Source organism: Oryzias latipes, chromosome 2 (assembly GCF_053564925.1).
Source record: "Oryzias latipes strain Hd-rR chromosome 2, Olatipes_Hd-rR_3.1".
Taxonomy (NCBI): Eukaryota; Metazoa; Chordata; class Actinopteri; order Beloniformes; family Adrianichthyidae; genus Oryzias; species Oryzias latipes.
In genome coordinates, this window is record NC_136238.1 from 19,403,130 (window position 1) to 19,425,834 (window position 22,705).

The 22,705-nt window shown below is 42.9% G+C and overlaps 2 protein-coding genes across 10 annotated transcripts; one reads left to right on the forward strand and one right to left on the reverse strand.

Annotated features, from left to right (window-relative positions):
* Nucleotides 1-1,735: 1,735 nt before the first annotated feature.
* Nucleotides 1,736-16,582, reverse strand: LOC101163470 (coagulation factor VII). Of its 3 annotated transcripts, none has more exons than XM_078933917.1 (15): nt 16,458-16,582; nt 12,354-12,560; nt 12,150-12,272; nt 11,200-11,432; nt 10,989-11,126; nt 10,329-10,516; nt 9,359-9,438; nt 9,192-9,275; nt 5,102-5,265; nt 5,006-5,030; nt 4,812-4,925; nt 4,588-4,728; nt 3,248-3,336; nt 2,635-2,755; nt 1,736-2,539 (listed from the first exon to the last, which is right to left on the reverse strand). In XM_078933917.1, the coding sequence occupies exons 2-15, from the start codon at nt 12,538-12,540 to the stop codon at nt 1,992-1,994; spliced, it is 2,235 nt and encodes a 744-aa protein (XP_078790043.1). In that variant the 5' UTR covers nt 12,541-12,560; nt 16,458-16,582; the 3' UTR covers nt 1,736-1,991. The 3 variants fall into 3 exon arrangements, with proteins under 3 accessions (XP_078790043.1, XP_078790042.1, XP_004066497.1); XM_078933916.1 differs by lacking the exon at nt 16,458-16,582 and adding an exon at nt 14,594-14,872; XM_004066449.4 differs by lacking the exons at nt 9,192-9,275; nt 9,359-9,438; nt 10,329-10,516; ... (3 more) ...; nt 12,354-12,560; nt 16,458-16,582 and adding an exon at nt 7,189-7,347.
* setdb2 (SET domain bifurcated histone lysine methyltransferase 2) lies at nt 16,261-22,141 on the forward strand. 7 transcript variants are annotated; one of them, XM_011482780.3, is made up of 14 exons: nt 16,261-16,334; nt 16,518-16,557; nt 16,664-16,741; nt 16,894-17,010; nt 17,362-17,463; nt 17,740-17,894; nt 17,962-18,228; nt 18,305-18,633; nt 18,713-18,882; nt 18,958-19,175; nt 21,088-21,139; nt 21,248-21,408; nt 21,714-21,802; nt 21,889-22,141. In XM_011482780.3, the coding sequence occupies exons 3-14, from the start codon at nt 16,705-16,707 to the stop codon at nt 22,070-22,072; spliced, it is 1,881 nt and encodes a 626-aa protein (XP_011481082.1). In that variant the 5' UTR covers nt 16,261-16,334; nt 16,518-16,557; nt 16,664-16,704; the 3' UTR covers nt 22,073-22,141. The 7 variants fall into 7 exon arrangements, with proteins under 7 accessions (XP_011481082.1, XP_011481073.1, XP_023818195.1 ...); XM_011482771.3 differs by having other exon boundaries at nt 16,264-16,378; XM_023962427.2 differs by having other exon boundaries at nt 16,264-16,378; nt 21,091-21,139.
* The last annotated feature ends 564 nt before the right edge of the window (nt 22,142-22,705 follow it).

Below are 22,705 nucleotides of genomic sequence, written 5' to 3' on the forward strand. Positions count from 1 at the left end.
TGGGGTCCAGATGACCCCACCCTTACATTGACGAGTTCTCCCTACCATGACAAAGGTGGATAAAGGTAAAAAGATTTAATGTAATCATGGACACCAGTGAAGATCACAAATCATTGAAGAAAAAAAGGTTCAGTGCACTGTCTAGTGGGTCTAGATGACCCAACTCCCAATGTTAAAGTGCCTAGGATAGCACAAGGGTTAAGGACATTCCAAGAGTTGTCGTAAAGCCACTCTTTTGGTATCTTGGCTGTCACTCCAGTCTTAAGGTCTGGAGCAGGTTTTCGTGCAGGATGTCTCTGTACATCTCTGCATTGCTTCAATGCTGACTAGTCTTCCAGTTCCTGCTGCAGAAAACATCCCCTGAGCATGATGCTAACACCACCATGCTTTACTGTAGGAACAGTGATGAGCATTTCCTGTTTTTTCCTCCAAATATAATATGATTCACTCCAAAGACTTCAATTTTTTGTCTCATCGGTCCACAGAAAATTGTTTCCAATGGTCTGAGAGTCCCTCAGTTGCCTATTGGCAAACTCCATGCCAGCTGCCATATGCCTTTTACCAACGCAACGTTCACACCAGGCATGCGACACGCGTTCCAGAACGTGTTAAAGGAAATTCTTGAGTGCGCTTTTAGTCCATGGTGTTTATATTAGACCTAGTGCGTGTATGAAACCTACAGTTGGAAGAGGCTTTACACAAAATGTGAAGTGCAGTGATGCAAATCTCGTAATTCTTGGCCTTTTCTTTCTTAGCTTTGTTGGGACATTTAAAAGACTTGATGTCATAGAATTCCTTCATCCTCAGTTATTAATTTGTCCTCCATGATCAGTTTTCAAACTGTTGGTACTTTTGTGAGTTAGAGGAACGTCTATTCACTATGAAACTCCACACCCTGGTAGGTCAAAGTTCAAATTGGTTTGTGGAAAAAAAAAAGAACAAATGATAAAGCAAATCCAAAATGCATTGTGTCCTCATGACTAAAAGATTTATGTTTTAAGGTGTTGTAACAGACAAATCAGACAAATAATAAATTGCAGTTTTTCTGTATTTGCAGTAATTTCCATATCTTTGTTCTCACATTGAAAGAAAAACAATCTTTATGCTTATTTTTAATTTCTTTGTCAAATACACTAAAAAACTGTGTCCTGTTGATGGTTTTTCGTCGAAAAAATCCCTCCTTCCATCCGTCTTCAAACTTGTTCAATCCCCTTTGGGATCAAGGGGTTGGTGGAGCCTATCCCAGCCGATGTTGGGAAAAGGCGGGGTCACCTTGGAAGGTTCGCTAGTCCATCACCACACACCCACACTCACACCTTGGCTGACTTGAGGGCGGCCGTGGTGCAGCGATAGGGCGGTCGACCCGTGATCGTAAGATTGCAGGTTCAATTCCTGCCTTGCACGCCCATGAGTCGATGTGTCCTTGGGCAAGACACTGAACCCCACCTTGCCTCTGGTGAGAGGTTGGCGCCAGTGTTCGGCAGCAGAGTGTGAATATGTGTGTGACTGGGTGAATGGGACTGTGACTGGAAAGCGCTTTGGGCCTTGTAGGTAGAAAAGCGCTACATAAGTATAAGCATATGACATTTACGCCATCTGATTGTGGCGCTTCAGCTGGACCATGAATGCCCACTCCCACACATACTCACAGCAGACTCTTTGCTCTGATTGGTTGTTTTTAGGTGGAGTGGAAAGAGGAAATGTTTTTTTGTTGTTGTCACAAATAACTACCAGAGCATATTTATAGTTTTTAATGTACTCAATAAAGTTTTTTCCATAGAAGAGTGAGATTAAAATCAATTCTTTGTGCATTTATGAGGCAGTTTGGTCAATTTAACTTAACAGTTTTTGGGTGGATGAGAAATACTATTCAAAATCAGAGATAACCACATTTAGTTTAATTTGGAAGTCCGTTTGTTAAAATTGTGTTACAACACCCTGTACTTCACTCTGAACCAGGACTTCTTCTCATTTCAGAGGGTCAGCGGGTGTCAGCCTGACCCCATCACGCTCTCAATCCAGTTCAGGAAGTTATTGACTTTGGTGTAGATGCCGTACATGTTTTCTTTGGCACACCCTTCTCCCCAGCTCACCACCCCCGTCAGGAACCAGGTCTTCTTGTACTTCGTTACCAGGGGGCCGCCGCTGTCGCCCCCACAGGCGTCCTGTCCGCCGCTCCTCAGCCCCGCGCACATCATGTTCTTGGTGATGGGGAGCTTGCTGTGGAGCCGGCACTCCTGCAGGGGGACCCTGGGGAGGACCAGCCGCTGCAGGTAACGTGCGGGCAGGCCGTGCTCCATCCGGCGGCCCCATCCAGACACGGTTGAGTGGCGGACGCTGTACAGCGTGCGGAAAAAGGTGCTGTTCTGGGCCGGGAGGCAAATGGGCACCACGTTGGGACCCAGTTTGACGGGGCGATGGAGCTTCAGCATGGCAATGTCGCTGTCATAGGAGGTCTGGTTGTAGTCTTGGTGGATCAACACCTTTAGCACCCTCCTCCGCTGCTCCGTCTTCTCCGGCTCCTCCAGGTCATGTTTACCTTCACACGTGAAAGCCTTCCATCAACTGTTCTGTTCATTTTCATGAATTCAATCCCTCAACCCAGAAGCCGTAAATAGAAGCTTCCAGCCTCACCTACGGTGACATGAAAGATGGCGATCGGTTTGGACCAAACGCAGTGAGCCGCCGTTAAAATCCACCTATCCGACAGAACGATGCCTCCGCAGATGAAGACGTTATGTTCCGTCAGCAGAGCCTGAATAATCAAGAGAAAAAGGATCATCTTAAAGGGAGTCTTTTTTCATTCAAAAAGTAGAAAGAGCTATGGCGATATTAATGCTTGTTCCTAATCTGGGGCTTAGTGATACTAAAACTATCAGTCAACCTCAACTGGACTCAAAACTTCTAGATTGAGGTTTTTTTTTTTGTTGTTTTTTTTTCTTGTCAGAATGCTTTATTCCTACAAAAGTTTGGTTTATTCCAAAGAGAAATTTGGACGTAAATTTCTCCAAGAAATTTGTAACATCACGTTAAGCTGTAATTTGGATCTAATGCTTCTTAGGAAAAAGGAAATAAGGTGATTGATTTCCCCTTTTCCAGTTGTGTATTCTATGTGCATTTAAAGAGATTTTGACTTAATTCAAGGTTTTAGACTGTAAGTGAATGTCTTTTTTTCTATAGAAACTTTGGATTTTTCTCCAAAAAAAGACATTTCTTTTCTGATTGGGTGCCTGTGTTGAAGACATACCTGCCACGGACAATGTCCTAGAGGGCAGATCTCCCCATTAACAACTCGTGGAGCAAAATGAATCAGACGCCTTCCACAGACAACAGGATCTGAACCAAATGTTTAGCACAAAACAGAAACAGTCAGTGTGTTCCAACAAACCTTTGATCAGATATAAGAAGCTACATATAAAAAAGGATTGGAACTGAAGGACTTTTAGGGGATGTTGACGTCTCCAGGCTGCTATAGATTTAAAGTTGGCGTTGGCACTAAAAAAATATAAATATCCATGCATCCAGGGCTCCGCTGCACCGTGCAGTGGTTAGTGCTCCTGCCTCACAGCGAGGAGGTTCAAATCCGAGCTGTGTCCTTCTTGTGTGGGTGTTGCATGTTCTTCCCATGTATGTGTGGGTTTCCAGGTTTCCTATCACAGTCTATAAGCCTGCATTATATGTCAATTGGTTTTGTCTAAATTGCCCCTAGGTTTGTGCGTGTGTGCGTGCATGCGTGTGTGTGTGAATTTGTGGCCCTCCAGCCTGGTCACAGACTGGTGACCTGCCTTTGCCCAACAGTAGCCGAGAGAGACTCTGGCAGCCCTACGATGGTGAAAGGGATACAGCAGGTTAAGAAAATTGATGGATGGATCCATGCATCCATTTTTAAAACCCATTAAATCCCTTCTGGGGTTGCTGGAGCCTATCCCAATAATTGCAGCGCAAAGGCAAGGTACACCCTAGATGGCTTGCCAGTCTTTTTTTTATTTTTTTTTATTTAAAACCTAACCAAAAAGGCATTATTTCATAAAGTTACTCAAAGCTGAGCATTTTAATGTTAAATTTATGGAAATTAGCTTCAGCATGCGGTGTCGAATGCTACATTAGCTCCAGCTAAAGCGAAATAAATAATCTTCTCCTAAGAGTTTGGGTACCTTTTTAGAGACCGATACTAATAAAAGTTAGATTTGAACTCTGACAGGGTTTTAACCATTTAAAACCAGAGCTTTAGCTCCAGTGTTTACATTATTCCAACTGCTGTAATTCTTAAACTGTTTACGCAATTAACGTGATTCTAGCGGATTCTGAAAGGGGAGAAAAGCACCCTTGTGCCGATGTGCAACTTTGTACGTTAGTAATGTGTTACACATTGTTGCAAAGTCGATATGAAAAGCTGCTTTTCTCTGCAACACAATCAGCTGATTTACATTGTAAACACTTGAATGCGATAGGCCAAAGAGCATGTCTTATTTAGATGTCACCAACGACATCTCCGGTGTTGGAGAAACTTCTTTGGGTGCTGTAAACTCACACGTTTCTTCTATTTTTAGCTTTTGCAAACAAGTCAGCTTGGAAAGCAGCTCAGACCTTTGGGAAGGCACGTGCTGTTGTCCTGATCCAGACCATAGCCCGGTGCACAGGAACAGGAAGGAGAACGATCTGAGAGCTCCGTGCAGAAATGTTCGCAGCCTCCGTTTCTGTAGCGACAGCCATTCGAGGTCAGGCGAGCTGCAAAAACAAACGCTCGATGGTTTCCTGCAAACCAAAATGAATTAAAAAGCCGTGGCGTCATCTGCTCTCCGGGTTTCTACCTTTCTCGCAGTGGGTTCCGTGGAAGCCTGGGGCACATTTGCAGACGTAGTTGCTGAAGTGGCGAGTGCAGGTTCCCCCGTTCTTACAGGGGAAGGACAAGCAGTGGTCTACAGCTGAAAGCAAGAGGACTTTTCAATGGGAGTCCAGCAGACTTCCTCCATGTTACTCTAACAGCCTGTCAAAACCCATGTACCTGTGTAAGTCCTCCAGAAAGTCTCCTGTAAGAGCAGGTAACACAGTTCAGCAAAAACCAACACCACCAGGACCCTCAGGCGAAACTCCTCCTTACCAGTTGCTGTGGCAGAGCAAAGATTTCTCGGGCCTCCTCGTAGGAGCATTTCTCCTCGTAACATTCTCGCTCGATGTTCCCTTGCCTCAACTCTTCCAGCCACGAGTTAGCCCGACGGCTCCGATGCAGGAAAACACTCGCTTCGGGTCTTTCCAGGAACACCCCTTCTTGGTGGGAATAAGCAGTTCAGAAATGATATATTCTGACAAACAGGAACGTTTACATGACTTCTGCTCTTATCCCTTGTGCTATCTTAGATGACCCCACCCTCACATTGATGTGTTATTCCTACCATGACAAAGGTGGATAAAGGTGGAAAGATTTCATGTAATCCATGGACACCAGTGAAGATCACAAATGATTGAAGAAAAAAGGTTCAGTGCACTGTCTAGTGGGTCTAGATGACCCAACTCCCAATGTTAAAGTGCCTAGGATAGCACAAGGGATAACAATTGGTATCATATTTAAAATATGCATTTCTGAGACCACTATCTCACTAGCATGTCCTAAAGACTTATTTGATTCAACTGGGTCCATGTTTTCTGCCCTGTAGTTCATCATTATTCCACTAGGGGCAGTAGAAGGGCTTTTTCTGCTATTGCGTTTTAACTTGTCCTGTCCAACATCTGAGCAAACAGATGAGAGCTAAAGGCCGCTTGTGTTGGACATATTTTACTTTTACAACATGGGGTTATGAATCTTCGAACACCACATGTATATTTGAATAAACTCCTTTTGTAATTTAGACTCAACTTTATTCAAATTAATTATATTTGTGACAATTTTTGTTGCTCCAGGCGGAAAAGGAAAGGAGGGAAGAAGAGAGAGGGATGTTGGAAAGGGGGTAGGAGGGTGATTATAGAGGGGGAGGGGGGGTAAAATCATAAAGTAACAGGTTGCTGGAAGTTTATAATCATTACTGTCAGGTTTAGATATATAACAAATCTGAATGGGGCGGGGCCTGTCCACACACACACTCAAATGTTACAAACATACCTGTTGGCTCCAGTAATGTTCACATATAATCAAGTAAACATGGACATACTACAACAAAGGGTGCAGCTAAAATCGGCGGGTAGGGCACTGAGAGGACATCTTCTGCTTGTTAGCAACGATGTCCAAGCAGCCCTCCGACCAAGGGTCCTTCATGTTTAAGGTGCAGTAGTTCCTTCCCCCCGAGGTGCATGTCCAATGCACACACACACAGACTTCCAGGAGCAAGCACAGGTCCCCGCCCACAGGGCCACCCGTCTGGTCAGGGGTGGCGCCTAGGGGGCGCTCTGATTAGGCACCAACAGGATGGAGGCAGACGACCAATTACGACAACCACCGATTGCCTCAGTGAAGACCCCAACCCGCCAAACCTCCAAGGTCCTTTGTTAACGACTACTTGCTGGATTTAAATAATAATTAATTCTTTATAATACATTTACACCAATTTCTAAATGTGTGGATCAAATTTGAGACGGTGGGTAAATAAGGGGCTTTTTTCCCTGAACATTCATGTCAATGTTTCTTTTGCATCTTCAGCTATCATTGATATCAACAAAAAATTAATAAATCCCAAATATTGATAATATCTATATCTCACAAAAAATAGAAGATCCACAAAATATTTGTGGATTTCTTCCAAGGTTTTAAAAACTCTTTTGATTCTAAAGAATTTGAATTCTGCATTTTTTGATGGTGGGTTTTACAGGATTAAAATATCTAAACTTTTAATGCAAAAGCTGAAGGTGAAAGCAAAAAATTATTCAGTTTTGTCTTTAATTTTCAATAGGGATTTTCTAATTAAAAACTGAATTAGATTTTACTTTTTCCGTCAGTTTTTGCAATGAAAACTGAAGGCACTAATTCAAGACGCTTCATCACAATTCTGACTTCAATTGATCAACGTCTAAAATGTTTCTTCTATAAGCTTTTTGAGTTTTACATAAAAACAATGTAAACAAGTCTGATTATTAGTATTTCAGTTGTTTTTCCGCTTTACTAGTGGACTGTTTTAAATACTCTGAAGAACCTGGACTCTTATTTCTACAACCATCATCCTGATAGCGACTTGAAGAAACAGAAAGGACCGTACGAACCTTCCGAAGTCCCAGTGCATGCTGGGAATGAAGCAGCGGTGAGTAATAAGAAGAAGAGATGCGTCTTTTCTCTGTAGATGAACGCCATGTTTGTTCTGAACTGATCAAAGGTCAGGAGTGAAACAAACACTCTCCCCAACCCTCCCCAAAAAAGAAAAAAAGAAAGTGACCCAAATTTCCACACTTTTACGTTTGAGCTGCTCCACTCCTTCAGTTTAGTCACAACAAAAGAAATGATAATAATTCAACAGCTAATTCACATTTCTGCTTGAGTAGCTTAAATAAAAGAAAAGAAAAAAAGAAAAAAACACATGGATTCATTTGTTCCTTAAATTCTATTTTAAAATATGAAAAAAAATGCAAATATGTTCAGCCAGTTTAACTTTGTTTGTTTATTTTTTAAAGGCAACTTCAAACAGAAAAATGTTACAGAAAAAAAGATTAATAATTTAATTTGATGGTAAAAAATATATAGATCGTGCAAAAAAAAAAAGAATATTCTTGTTGAAGTGGAATCAGTCATAAATAAATATGAAACCTGAAAGCAGCAGCAACTTTTATTAGTCCCTGCAGTTCTCTTTGTCTCCATGGGGGGTGCTGTTGCTTTAACTAAAACTTCTTAAGGATCTCAGGAATGAGCTCTTGCCCATCTTTCAGGTGGTCCTTCCATTCCTGTGGGATGCCCCGCCCATTGTAGGCGGCCCCGGCGCCCAGCAGGGCCCCAAGGGCAGCCCCACGGTTGCAGTTTTCACCTGGGGGAGGCAGCAACAGACATAATTACTGTTGGCGGTGCCTTAGCGGAATTGACAGTCAGGCTCAGAAATATTTGGACAGCGACACATTTGGATCAGCTAAACAATCAGGTGTTTCTCAACTGTGAGTTTCGCAGTAAAGCTACGTTCACGGCGAACGCAATTCGCGCGCCAGGGGCGTCCCGTCAGTGTACGGACACAGTCAGAGTTCCTGCTGCGCGATTTAAGCGACGAGCGCCGCTGGGTTCTCTGGGAGCAACATGTTTTGGATGGGGCAGCTATCTGGCGTGCCAAAAATTCTGCAAAAATTTCGCCATGCGGAGCCTTGTTTCCAGAGTTCCAATATCTGAACTTTTGTAAAGCTTTGTGTCGTTTAAACCAATCAGGAACTGTAGGATAGATTGTCTGTTTGCAGCAAGTCAATGCTAAAAATGGTCCTCTAAATCAGCGGCTCCTAACCCCCGGGCCGCAGACCGGTAAGAATAAATCATTTACATGACTTCCGTCTTATTCATTTCGGAATCTGAAAGATGTTTTATTTTGAAAAATTGCCAGATTCTCTGTTACATCCGTCTATCTATGTCACTCTGCCAAAAGGCGAAAACGCCCATCCAGGAGACAGAAGAGGAGCCTTAAAATTCCAAAAAAAGAAAGCTACATTTAATAGACATTACTTCTTTTTTGCACCATGAGTGAGGGGAAGGGCAGAAGATGATGACACCTGTGCGATGTACGTGTCAAAATAAAAGCTCAGAGCTCGTCTATTCACGTCTCTCTGCCGCCTTCATCGCAGCGTTGCTGCAGTATTTGTCCGCCACATCTTAAAGGCCGGTCTGTGAAAAGTCTGTCTGACGTCAAACCGGTTCGTGGTGCAAATAAGGTTGGGGACCGCTGCTCTAAATGTAAACTTATTTTCCCACCTCGGACTTATGCGGGACAGCAAGTCGTCAAACTGCGGTAATTCAGACGCAGTTCCTGCAGTATCCGACAAAGCTCACCTTAATAAGAGAGACTCTTCTTCAAACTAAATAAACCTGATCTCTTAACCTTATCCGTGTCTTCAATAATGTAGCCATGACGCTAAAATCTTTCGACAGTGGCTCCTCCCACAGGTGGCGGGATCGGCAGGTCTTTGGACAAGTGTCGAGCAGCGACGCGCCTCCAAACAGACGTGAATGTGCAGCGCGAATCGAGTCAAGGCAGCATTGGACTTGAGTCAAGCAGACGCCATGAGGCAGAACTGCATCTCACCTCCACAGTTGGCGTTTGCGAGGATCCCCTCCTTAGGGTCGTCATGAAACTCGTAGGCCAGATAAAACATGCTAGAAAGGGCTCCTGCAAGTTCATGAGACACGAGTAAGGGGCGGAGAATCGCCCTAAAAAAACATATGGAATCAGAGTCAGTCCTGAGTTTGGACCTTCGTTGTAGCAGGCCAGACCAAGATGGCTAACAGCGCTCTGGTGGACCGTCAGTCTGTCCACAGGGGAAGCAGGAAACCTAAACCAGGAAGAACAAACACTGTGGGTGAATCTGATTGGTCTTTCATTGGGGGTTCAGTCATTATGAACATTTAGGATCCTAATCCTATTTCTATTTAGATTGCTGTTATTCTTCTTTTTATGAATGTTATTTTATTTTATTATTTTATAAGCTGCTTGCACTGTGGGCCGAGAGGAAAGTAATTTCATCTGTGCTGTATGTCATGTGTATGCAGAATATTTGACAATAAAGCTGACTTTGACTTTTGATTCTGGACCCGCTGCCTTTAAAGACCCACTGCGATCATCTTTTGATCTACTCTAAAATCATTCCCAGTGGTCTTTGCATTATGAATTGAATCAAAATCAATAAATCTGGGCCGTTTTCTAGGACATAGTGTCTGCAGAGTGGCAGGAGTTCATACGTAATTCGCCTCAGAGTGACTGTTGACACAGACTAAGCCCACCCCCACTTCCCGGCATCCATCCGATTACTTGTTCTCCCACTAGCCCCCAACATAACATTAGCAGAGCAACAAAAACGGCGAGCAACATCGGAGCCGTCCAGCCGTACAGTTTAAACTTACAGCTGAGACGGGGAAAACAAAGACGATCATGGATCTATTTGTCTGCAAGTGGATGCATCAGAATGGGGCGGAGCGGGGAGCTTTTGCCCCGCCCAGTGTCCTTTCTACGTCACAACTTTATAAAAAAGCCTTTTTTTTTCATATCTGCTCCAGATTGACAACAATTTGAATAAAAAACTCTCCGAAATGCAGTTTTGAGCTTAATTCTCTTCATAAATGTCCTCCATCTTCAGGTAAAAATGCCACAAGAGCATCAAAAACACCCAAGTGAACAAAAGTCCCAGTAGAGGAAACTTTTATTGTGAAGTCTTTGCAGACAAACCTGGCAGCTTTGCGGCTGTAGCTCTGACAGGCGTCCCAGGCGTCCAGCTTCCTGAGAGCGTGCTCGGCCTGCAGGCGGACGCTGGCTCCGCCCAGCACGGCGTGCAGGGCTCGACTGTAGATGGACACGTACTCGGGCACTTTGGGGTGTGGATGGGTGAGCTTCACGAACTCCACAGCGGCTGACACCTACAAAAACAGAGGGGGGGTCAGAGGCCTGGCTGCAGGAAGACTGCAGCTCAGTGGCCTTGTGGTAGAGTGTCTGCCCCGTGACTGGAAGGTCGTGAGTTCAAATCCAGGCCGAGTTTACTAAAGACTTTAAAAATGGGAGCCCCACCTTGCCTCTGGTGGGAGGTTGGCGCCAGTGTTTGGCAGCTTCCCTGCTTGACACTCAGCATTAAGGGGTTAGATGGGGGGGGTTAAGCCACCAAATGGTTCCCGGGCGCAGCTGTGTCTGCAGCTCACCGCTCCCCCAGTAGGTGTGTGACAGCTAATTGGTACTTTAACTTAAAGAACTTTTTTCAATTCCCAATCATCTGGTTTAAAGTAACTTTTTTCTTAAAGTAGAAATTCTTGGTAAAAAACTATTCTTCTTACCTCATTTGCAGATATTTATTTTAATTGTAAGAATTTTTGACGCATTTCTCTGTTTTGCACTCACAGCTTGCTCCTCATTGGCTGAAGCCGACAGCAGGACGAAGGGAATAATCATGGGAAGGCAGCCGATGGCGTTCAGCTGGCCGTCCGGGAATGGCGAGCTCAGCTTAAGGGCGGAGCGCTTCTCTGCAAACTTCAGGATCTGCGATGGACAAAGAAGGCGGTCACCGATGGGACCGCTTTCAACCAAAAGCTGGGCGAAGAACCCGCTCTACCTCATCGGGGGAGGTCGGCCTGCCCTCCTGCCAGTCGGCGAAGAACGAGCGGTGGAAAGACTCGGCATACGTGTCGGCGTGGGAGCCGGGCGTGGTCAAGAACTGCACGTAGTCTGAGAGAACGGCGGCGCGCGCGGCGGGCACGGAGACGTCAGCGAAACCTCCAGAGACGAGCGCGCGGGCCGCCCGGAGGGAGCAGAGCATGTTGAGCGTGTTCTCGCCAGCGTGAAGACCTGCAGCAACACACGGAAGAGTGAACACGCAACACACCTGGAAAAGAACGCCAACCGCTCTGGAAAACACAAGTCAATTCCCCCAAAAAAATCAAAAATTAATGTTAAAAAACATGAAACAATAAAAAGCTGGAAAAGTGTTGAGTTTTTTCCAACTCAAATTTTATTTTTATTTTTTTGGACTTGTATTTTGATTTCTAAAATGTCATTTTGATTTCTTTTTTTAAATATTTGTTTTGCTTTTTTTTTTTTAATTGTTGTTGGGAACTATCCCGTTTCCTTTTATGTTTACTGATTTGTTGTTGTGATTGGCACTTCAGGGCCACCGTACAAACAACCACTAAGCCATGAAATAAGACCCTACGGTGCACAGTGAGGTCTAATAAATGCTTCAGAAGACGGCGTGACTAACTGGTCAGATATGGAGGGATTTTTGTGCCATTAGTGCGAGCCCAATACTCAGAACTTTAAAAAATGTTGCGTGCTCAAAAAATCATTTTGCGCTTAAAACAGAAAAATCCACTTGAAACGGAAATTAGGAATACTGAAATCAAGAGAAATTTTCCCTCTTCTGCGTTTGAAAGACAGCAAGGCCACGAAAGCCAGCCAATCAAACATATGGACGTGAAGGTTGATGCTGATTGGTCAGCTCGTAGACTGGATCAGCATAGTCCGACCCATGGGAGTTGGCCAGAGGCAAACAGATCCCCGCCGTACCTTGGTGGTAATGGACCGATCCGGTGGAGGACTTCCACAAATCCAGCTTATCGTGGAGAATGACATTCCCGACCACGTCGGCCCGCCTCCTGCTGGAAGACGAGGCACTGCGGCCGCTCCCCGCTGCAACAGCACACACAAACACAAACACACACATCAGAAGCCGTCAAGGTGACACGCTGAGGGTGGGACTTCGCCATTCACCGGTGTTGGACAGGGTCAGGATGCTGGAGGGGTGTTTGTCCGGGGGGGAGTTGAACGCTGTGATCCAGCCCCCAAAGTCCCTCCTGATGTCCCGGATGTTGTAGTACCAGTGGACCGGCATGGACATGGAGTCTGCAGCACACATGGCCCAGAAGGCCTCACAGACGGACTGCCGAACACCGGACATGTCAGCTGAGCGCTTCACCTCTGAGATGAAAAAAAAAAAACCCACAGAACGTCAGACATAGTGACACCTGTCCTGAGTGACGGCGGTGCGTGTATCGCTTTAAGAAGGTCATGTGACCAACCCAGAACGTGTGTCGTTTGAACGGAGGGGAAACTGTTCAACTTCTGACCTCATGGATCGCTCCAAATACATTTTTTTTCCCCAGTCAGGAATCATTTCTGATCATTTTTGACGGCCAATAAGCTAAATATTTGTCTCCTTTGGGCATTGTTTACTCTCGATTTTTAACAATGCTTTCATTCTTTTCTCTGAGAGGCTTGAATTATTTTCAAATGAATTACATTTATTTTATCGTAGGCCTCGGTGAAATATAACATTTTTCAGAAAAAAGTTTATTATAAAATGTCCCTTTCACCCCGAACGGGGTTCCACTGGGCTGCTGGAGCCTATCCTGGCCGCTCGTGGCCGAAGGCAGGGGACATCCTGGACAGGTCGCCAGTCTGTCTCAGGGCGCTCTGACATATTGGTTGTAAAAATTGCAGTTCTTTAAGAAGCTCTAAACTAAAGATTTCCCCCTTAAAGAGCGATGGATGAGGCCGTGATGAAGAGGATCAGCAAAGACCGTCAGCCGCTCGTCACTGTGGAAGACAAGGGCCTCAAGGAGCTCATGGAGGTTAGGGCACCTTCATATCCAAGCAAAAGACACTTGAAGGAACGTGTGTTCCTCCTTAAAAATGTATGAAGGTATTAGGGCAGCAGGCTATGAGGAAAACTCGCCATATCAGTGATCAATATTGCGACGACGATTATATCTTGCGATACATGAAAAAATAACAAAACAACCAAATACATCATTTCTATTTTGCTGCAACAGCTTAATTTAAATAAGAGTCAACAGAATTAAACTCCAAATGTCTACAAAGGAGGCAAACATCTGACATAAAAGGGCAGTTTTAACAACATAGATTAATAACTTAATGCTATTATAGAACATTTGGATTATTTTATTCATTTTTAACATCAACACAAACAAGGTTTTAAGCAAATTTTACACTCTTTTAAATAACTTAACTCAACAAAATAAATAAACAAATGAAATTACACGTTAATGACATCATATTTTACAGGCTGATGTTGGTTTAAAGCCCACTGCAATTGCAACTGCAATTGGGTAAGTGTTCCCGATGTTTTTGGTTTTAAATTATGATTATGTCGTTTTTGGCAACGACTTTTAAAAATCTGTCTCGTATTCTGAGACATCTTCTGTAGTTGATCAGAGAGGCGCCTCAGAGTCGTAGGCGGGACTGTTGGCATGAAGTTGAACCAGCCTTCATTTCCCATCATCCCTTCGTTTACGTACAGCCCCTCACAACCCCAAGCTAACATTACTGGTGCAGAATAATTAAATACACTTAAAGCAATGGGGAACAATATCGGAGAAATCTACCTGTACAGTTTTGAGTCAGATCGGAGGAAGAAAACAAAGACGTACATGGATCTGTTTATCTGCAAGTTGATGGATCGGAATGAAGTGGAGCAGGAAACTTAAGCCCCACCCAAACCGGATATCTTTTAAAAACTGAATTTTTGAATAAAAAATACTTGAAATTTTTATGATTAGTTTAATTTTCTTCATACATCTCCAAAACATGATTTTCATTGGAGTAAACCACTAACAGCTTTTTTCTTTAATTCTATTTTTATTTACCTGCAATGACTTCAGAATTACTGCAGGGGTCACTAGAGAGGCGGCAAACACTGCCAATCCGCAGTTCGGGCACTACTGTCAGTGATCTTTGAGGTATCATCCATCACTGCTCAGATAACACTTTGAGTACAGCTATTCTGATAGAAAATTACGCTTTAAATACTGTACAGAGAAAAAACCGCAACAAAAGAGAAGCACAAAAATTAACAAAAAGTGGTTCAGTCTTTCAGTGGTGACGGACGCGACTCATTCAAAACAATGAGTTGAAACCGTCCAGAACCAGAACGAGCACGTAGCTATAAGCCTGTGACATCTATGCTCAGCTCACGTAGATCGTGTGCTTACCTGACGACTTGCTTCTCGTTCTGATGCCACATCTTAACTTGCATAACTTTATTGTCAAACGGTTACGAAACGGGACAGGAAGTGCTAGCATTAGCACCGGAGGCTAATCATGCTTCATCGAGGCGTTGCAATTTCGTTAATATATGTCATAATTCACGTTACCCATGATTGTTTTTGTGAATATCAATCAATAATAGTAATAACCCGATTAGTTTATAAGTGTAACATGGTGACCTCCCACTTTGTTTATGTTTTGTAATTCTACGGTAGCCGTGAAGGGACAAAGCTTAGAAAGCAAAGTCAAAATTCCTCACCGGTCGTTTGATAATATCTTACTTAACAGAATATTACCAATATTCTAATATTCTGTCATCTTGCATTTGCAAGAAAGATTTTTTGTTAACAAAAAGTGGTTCAGTCTTTCAGTGGTGACGGATATATATATATATATATATATATATATATATATATATATATTATAAAAACACACCATATGATATGCAAAAAAATATTGATAACCCATATTTACAAAACATATTTAAACTCAAAAGCACATCTTTTATGATTGCAATCTGGTTACAATTTTCTGGAATGATTTTCATATAGGTGGCTTTCAACAAAAAAAAAAAACTCAATCCCAACATTTTCAAATCTTACAATTCAATTTGGGTGTATCTAAAAAGAAAGAATTCAGTTTTATTTAAAAAATAATATCATTTTAGCGCAAAACAAATAATGTATTCATAAATGTAGTTTTTTTTTAAAGAGATGCCAAATTTTTGCTATTTCAAAAGCGATCACCTGCTTTTTTTGTTAAATCCATCCAAACACATAAAAAGAAAAATATTAAACTCTTGAACAGTTTAACGGTTGATAAATGCCTTTTTTTCTTTTGATTTTATGTATTTTTAGGCAAAATAAGTTTTAAGTGGGTACAAAAGCTGCATTTGTGCACACTAAAGTCTAAAGTTGTGTCCACAAAATCCTACTTTGTGTGCACAATATACAAAATTGTTAAAATAAAATCCAAATTTGAGCACATAAAATACTTATTTATGGCCACAAATGATGTAATTGTAACTTTGCAAAAAAAAAAAAATTTCATGTGCACGAGTCTGTAAACTACAGCTAAGAATCTGGTTTGTGTTTTTTTTTAAAGGATCATGAGCAACAACTAAAACAGTACAGAAAATCAAAGGTATCAACTTTTATGTAGTGTTACAACATTCCCAGTGGTGTTTTAATCATGATTGTGCTGTTTTTAATTCAGAATAAAAAGAACCTGTGCGTAACATAGATTTTTAAAAATCCTTAGATAGGAATAAAAGTATAACCTCGATCAAGTACAAATATTTCCTGAGTTGGAACTGTTATGCACAAACGTTAGTGGAAATAATTCAATTTTAGCAAATATTGTTTATTTGAGCACACGTTATTCTAAATAGTTGTAATCTTAAGCAACCTTTTCATTTTTGCGCTGGAGATTTTTTTCCCCCAATAAACTTTATTGTATATTTTTCAATTTACAGAAATTCACAATCACTTGCACAATAAAGAAAAATTGTTAGTATCAAACCCACACATAAGACCAAAAAACAACAACAATAGTAATATTATTAATAATAATGCACTGAAGGTGTAAGGCTGGTGCTCCTGGCAAACATTACCCAGGGTGTAGTTAAAGACCATCTACGGTGGCCAGTGTTGGCCAAAATACCCAGAAAATGTAAATCAGTTCAAGGTAACTGTTGACTGGATTAGAAAACTCTATAACAGTCAATGAGGGTAACGTAAGTATTTGTAGTACTTAAAGAAAATGTAGATTTTTGCGTGTTAAAGGTTTAAAGCTAACGTTAATACTCACCTTTTAACCGGATACTCTCCTAACTGTTCTTTTGTCTTCCCGTCTGTTTGCACGAATCAGGAGGAGCGGTGATAACCCGGTTCGTATGAAAACAGCGCAGGTAACTGACTGATCATTATTCATTTGCAGCAATAGTTGGTTCCTGCTCCGTTGCATGGTGGATGCAGGCGGCCGGATGAGTTTAACGGAGTGTTTCTGTTTGCTAGAAGAGCTAGCTGCATGCTAACTTCCTGTCCTGTGTGTGGATATGGAGGACAAGAATCAGCCGGATCCAGAAGAACTGGGTAAGAAAGCGGAATGACTTGATGGAAGGAGATGAAGAGGGAAGGATCATCAACTCTCAGCTGCTCTGAACCTCCTTTGGGTTTTCAAGTATCAGATGAAGATCTTTTTCTCAGATGCTGATGTCGTCTGAAGATCTTTATTTGTTCTGCAGATCGGGCTAAAATCTTCTGGGCCGAGAAGAAGGATGTGGATGAACTGTTCAACGATGTGTTTGGATACCTGGAGCACCTGAAGACCGTTTTGAAAAGTAGCACGGCAACAGAAAAAGGTACTGCCTTCAACCCTGGAAACAGGAAAGGATGCTGCGGGAGGTTTCTATGGAGGCCTGAAAAAAAACAAAAAAAACAGGTGTTTTTATTAAACCTTTTTGAAAGAATTTAAAATATAGCAAGAAAACCACAAAAGAATTGACACAAAAAATATATTTGTGTTTTTCCTACCTGAATAAAGAAAAAGAATTAGTAAAAAAACATAAAGTAGAACAAAAACACTTTTCTTTTGAATACAGAAAAAATACGATTACGTGAATACACATTTATATATATTTTTTCTTTCTTACCTTTTCTGCTGAGTCAGATGATCAGAACATTTCTGAGATGTTCTTCTGTCGGTCTGTTAGAGTACCTTCAGGCCCTGAGGCTCCTGGAGATCCTGGACTGCTCCCCCTCCTCCTGTCTTCAGGACCAGGACTCCTCTGTGGTTCAGGTGGTGATCGGGTCGGGTGAGTCTTATCTGTGTGATCATTCTATATTTCTAGAGACAAACTAGAGTCAAACTGAACTGAAACTTTTTTTTTTGCGTGCAAATCTTTATTGAAATGACATACAGTGAGGGACATAGAACTGTACATCAGTTTTTCAAGGTAAAAACCAGGGGGGGGGGCAGGGGTAATAAAAGAAAAACAACAAAAATCAAACCTCCTTAATACTAAAAAGTTAAAAAAAATTGTCGGAGGAACTGGATTCCTAGGTTTCTCACTGTGGATCACCTTCTCCAGGTGAGCTGCTGCCAGCAGACCTTCCTGATCCCAGCCCCCCCTTTGCTCCGCCTGAGGAGTCCAGCAGCTGTGGGCGTCCCCCTGCTGGCATAGAGGAGTTACTGCCTCCCCTGGTTCCCGTTCAACTGCAGTACCAGCCTCACCAATGCTGCAAGGTAAACCCCGTCAATTGGACAGTGAGTCGATTAAACCGGCGTGCTAAAAGGGTTTCTGCTCCCGCAGGCGTGTCTGCCCTCACTACCCAGAATGCCTCAGCCCACGCTGCCGTTCTGGGGCCAGAACCCACTCAAGGTGCCTTTGCTGTGCGGCTTCAAGAGGCTGATGTCGCAGCCCGGAAGGGGCGGGTCCCCGAGTGGCGAGGAGGAGGAAGAGGAGGAGGAGGAGGCGGCCTGTGACGTCGTTTACAAGGCGCCGTGTGGTCAAAGTCTGCGCAGCTTTGAAGACGTGATGCTCTTCCTGGTGGCGACGGAAAGCTACGACCTCCTGCAGGTCAGCGGGAAACACGGTGTGCGTTTGTGCGCGTGCGAATCTCAAACGAACGACACTTGTGAACTTTTGGCCGCAGGTCGACTTCTTCACCTTCAACCCCTCCGTTGAGTTGGACCCTCCCTCGGTATCGGACGCTCAGATCCTAATCAAGGACCTCAGCCGGGGTTTGGAGCCGACGCCGGTGGAGCTGTGCGCCCCAAACGTCGGCTCTCGGCCCCCCGAGTTCCGCTACAGGAAGGACCGCTGGCCGCACGGCTGCTTCCTGAGCCAAGGCCCGACGCTCTTCAGCGCCTGCTGTGACTGCACAGACGGCTGCAGCGATGCCCGGAGCTGTGCATGTGTCGCCATGACTACCAGGGGGCGGGGCTACAGCTACCGCCGTCTGCTACAGCCTGTGGAGTCGGGGTGTGAGCAGAACCTTTAGTCCGGTTCACGACGCATCGGGTTTTGCTGATTAACTCTTCCTCCTCCTCCTCATCCACAGGCTGTTTGAGTGTGGACCGTGGTGCGACTGCGACCGCGCTCGTTGTCAGAACCGGCTGGTCCAAAGGGGCATCAGGGCGCGGCTGCAGGTCTTCCAGACGGAGGACCGGGGCTGGGGCGTCCGCTGCCGCGATGACCTGGACCGGGGCACCTTCGTGTGCATCTACGCAGGTCGGGTCGGGTCCGCGAGTCACTCCGGATCGGAGCGGGGACCCTGTTTGACCCGGTTCTGTCCTCACGTTGTAGGCGTGGTCCTGCAGAAGGTGCTGAGCCCTGATGAGCTGCCCCCGCCGAAGCTGACCAGAGCGGACCTCCCGTCCGACGATGAGGTGGAGGTCGTGACGGAATGGCGAGCCCCACCCGTCCTGGAGGAGCGCAGAAACCTAGTGGACACGCCTCCACCCTGCCCCAACGTCCCGGTGATCCAGACGCCTGCAGAGGCCTCCGCTCCACCCCTGGACCAGGTTTGTCAGAACGGAGGCAGTTAACCCTTTAACACCGCAGCTTTGGTTGGGGATTCTGGCGCGGAGAAATGCGGCTTTGCCGTTTTGTCGCATGTTGGCGAAAAGTTGCTATAAAGCTGCTTTTCAGCCGGTTGATCGGGTAAACACCTCGCTACTGTAAAGTGTTCCATGTCAGCGAAAACTGCTTTTCTCCGCTTCAGAATCAGTTGGAATTACATTAGTTCTTTGAAATGTTGAAGAATTATGGTAGGCGAAAGAACCTAAATAGCCTCACTGGAGCTAAAGGGCTGGTTTTAAAAGCGTTTAAGGGAGCTAAGACAACAAAAAATTCTATTTCGTTTGTCAGTTTAATCTTCCTTTACCACAAATGTAATGAATTAAAGAAATGGGAGAAGGAGACACTCAACAGAAAAAAGGGAGACCTGCTGATTTGTGGACAACACAAAACTCACGGTCATCAAAAGAAAAAAGTAAAGACCATAAACTTCCTTTTTCTAAGGGGAAACTTGAGTCAAAATTGTTAACAAAGTTCTGCTTCACTTTAAATATACACTTTTTAAATCTACAAAAGCTGCAAAGTTGTTTTTTTTTAGATTAATCACAATCAAAGAATTTACTAAATAAATGCAACCTCAAATACATGTTTGTGTTCCTTTAATATTTCTTTTATATATTTGAAATCAGATAAAATATGTATTTGCTTCACTGTAGTTGTGTTATCCTCCCTCCTTTCAGATATGAATGACTGGTGGATCAGTAAATACTGTATTTTCTGCACTACAAGGCACATTTAAAGGACTTCATTTTTTTTTTTCACAGAATGATAGAGCCTTATAAATGGAATAATATATACATACTATTTTAATTGCGGAAAAAAAAATTGGTTGGTATGGTTAAAATATACTAATGCAGCTAATGTTTGGCCGTCTGACTTTTTTTTTCAAATCTTTTTACGTGTTTCAACGTTGGGAGTTAACATAATCACAGTAGTTTGTTTTGGCGATATGAGTCGTTTTTTTTGTTGTGATGCTAACAAAGTTGGGAGTTAAAAGTATTGTGAATACGCTAACGTGGCTAATACTTCTAACGGTTATGGACTGTGGCTGTGTCCTAATTCCTTCACTACTCACTACGTAGTGCACTATTTAGTTACATACATAGTGCACTATATATATATATATATATATATATATATATATATATATATATATATATATATATATATATATATATATATATATATATATATATATATATATATATATATATATATATATATATATATATATATATAGTGTACTATATACGTTCGCCATTTTGTAGCAATGTCAGAATCTACCATTTTAAAATCCAGTGCCCTACAAATTTCCCAGAAGTCTCTGCGAAAAACTAGTATTTTATTTTTTTGTAAAGTGGTGAGCATGGTGTCTGAATTGCTTTTAAAATCTAGGGCACTAGACAGTCCCCACACTATTTAGTAGTTAGGGAGTAGGGTGGGAATCTGTGTGTTTTTTTTTTAATGTGTTGCTAAAATAGTTGAAAGTTAGCATAATCACAGTAACTTTTATTTAAGCAGGAGTATCAGTCTTTGTTAGCTTTGCTAACAAAGTTGGGAGTTAGCGTAGTCATAGTAACGTCTGTTTTAGCGGCGTCAGTCTGTTTTCTACATGTTGCAAACAAGGTTGGGAGTTACAGGTATTGTGAATACGCTAACGCGGCTAGCGCTTCTAACGTAGCTAACGTGTAGCATGCCACTCTTTTGCCTCTTAATGCATCTTGTAGTTGAAAATATACCATTCTTTAAATGTTTTTTTTCATGAAAAGCAAGTCTTGATTAAGAAGTCTTTTTGTGTTTAAACAAAACTGATTGGCTGCTGCAGCTGAAGCTTGTCTTCTTCTGGTTTTCCGTCAGCAGGTGCAGACGGTGGTGGTTGGAGGTCCAGACCTACTTTCTTCCTCCACAGGTGCAGCTCTTGCTCTTTGCAACCCCTTCCTACACTCATCAGAGGCATTAAAACAGTGAGAGCTAACGTCTCCATGTCAGAGTTCAATGGTGGGAAATCTGTTTTCAGGAGATCGCACACAGCAAATGAAGATCCGCGTGACGACGGGCGGTCAGGCTGAGAACAGAACAAAGAGGGAGCATCAGAGAGGTGTGAAGAGAGCCGCCATCATGGAGGGCGTTTGTTTTGTGGACGCCAGCAAGGAAGGAAACGTCAGCCGCTTCATTAACGTAAGTCCAGAAACCTAGCTACTGAAGAGTGTAGGCGAGGTCCAATCCTGGACAGTGTGTCCATTTTTGCTGTAAAATATCTTTTTTCTCTTACCTTTCTTCACATATCCTCAAACATTTCTCTGCTCTTTTAGAATTTTTACTCTGTTCAAACATATTTTTTCCTGTATGACTCATGAGGTGTAAACAGAGATCTCTCACACATACTTCATGTTAAGTTTCTCCTTATGTTTTTTTTATTTCTTTTGTATTTCTGATGGTTATGACCCCCTGCTGAAAAAATATTTACTTTAATCCCACCACAGCACAGCTGCCAGCCGAACCTGTTCATCCAGAACGTCTTCATCGACTCCCACGACCCCGTCTTCCCCGTTGTGGCCTTTTTCACCAGAAGGTGAGGAACAAAAAGTCTCCTTCTCATCCCTCAGCTGGTTACTGGTCGTCTTTTAATAACTAAACCTCCTAATTTTCCTCCATCAGGGCAGTAAAGGCTGGCACTGAGCTCACCTGGAACTACGCCGCCTACACACCTGGCCTCCCGCAGCAGAAACAGGAAGTGCCTTGTCTGTGTCGCAGTGATAAGTGTCAACAATGGCTGCTCATTGACGATGACGTTTCCTGTTTGTTATACAACAACGAAAATACTGGAATGAAAACCCTGTGATGCTTTTGGATTCTTACTACTTCTTTTTTTTTTTGGATAGATTTGTAATAAATACTTTTGAAACAGAAATCGACGTGTTAGAAGTTTATTTCTTTTTAAAATCCACTATTCTCAGCCTCTGGCCCTGGAGAGCAGCTTCAGACCGATCCATCCATCATCTATGTATGAAGGAGAGATTTCACAGACGTTTCTTCGCTGCTAATGTCTAGCTCGCCTATAAACATCCATAAACAAACTGCTCCACCCAATAATCCACCGAATTTAATCTGATTTAGTTGCATACACCTATTTTTTTATATTATTTTATGTTTATTTCCGACAAGGATGTTTACTTTGGAGGGTTTTTTTGTAATCTATTTTAGCTGTGCAGCAATGTATTTCCCTATATGGGGACAAATAAACAATCTATTGTCCTATAATTATTTTCTTTTCACCATAAAGAATTCATGCAAGAGACTTATTTAAAACTTGGTCTTTTAAGAGCTGTACAGTATCAAACTGCTGCATTTTCTCTTCCTATTTTTGTTCTAAAACTGCATTGAGTTAAATTTGACATGCCTAATGCCTTATTGTCTTAACAAATGTTAATTTTTTAAGGGGAAAACAGAGTTAATCTAGGTGATTCTCAATGGC

Coding starts and splice junctions, on each gene's coding strand:
- LOC101163470 (XM_078933916.1), bottom strand. CDS start 14,684: ATGCTAGCACTTCCTGTCCCGTTTCGTAACCGTTTGACAATAAAGTTA. Junction 11,433..12,149: donor ATCGGTCCATTACCACCAAG/GTACGGCGGGGA, acceptor GTGTTGCTGCAG/GTCTTCACGCTGGCGAGAAC. Junction 11,127..11,199: donor GGCCGACCTCCCCCGATGAG/GTAGAGCGGGTT, acceptor TGTCCATCGCAG/ATCCTGAAGTTTGCAGAGAA.
- setdb2 (XM_011482780.3), top strand. CDS start 16,705: ATGGAGGACAAGAATCAGCCGGATCCAGAAGAACTGG. Junction 17,011..17,361: donor TAGCACGGCAACAGAAAAAG/GTACTGCCTTCA, acceptor TCGGTCTGTTAG/AGTACCTTCAGGCCCTGAGG. Junction 21,140..21,247: donor CCTACTTTCTTCCTCCACAG/GTGCAGCTCTTG, acceptor ATCTGTTTTCAG/GAGATCGCACACAGCAAATG.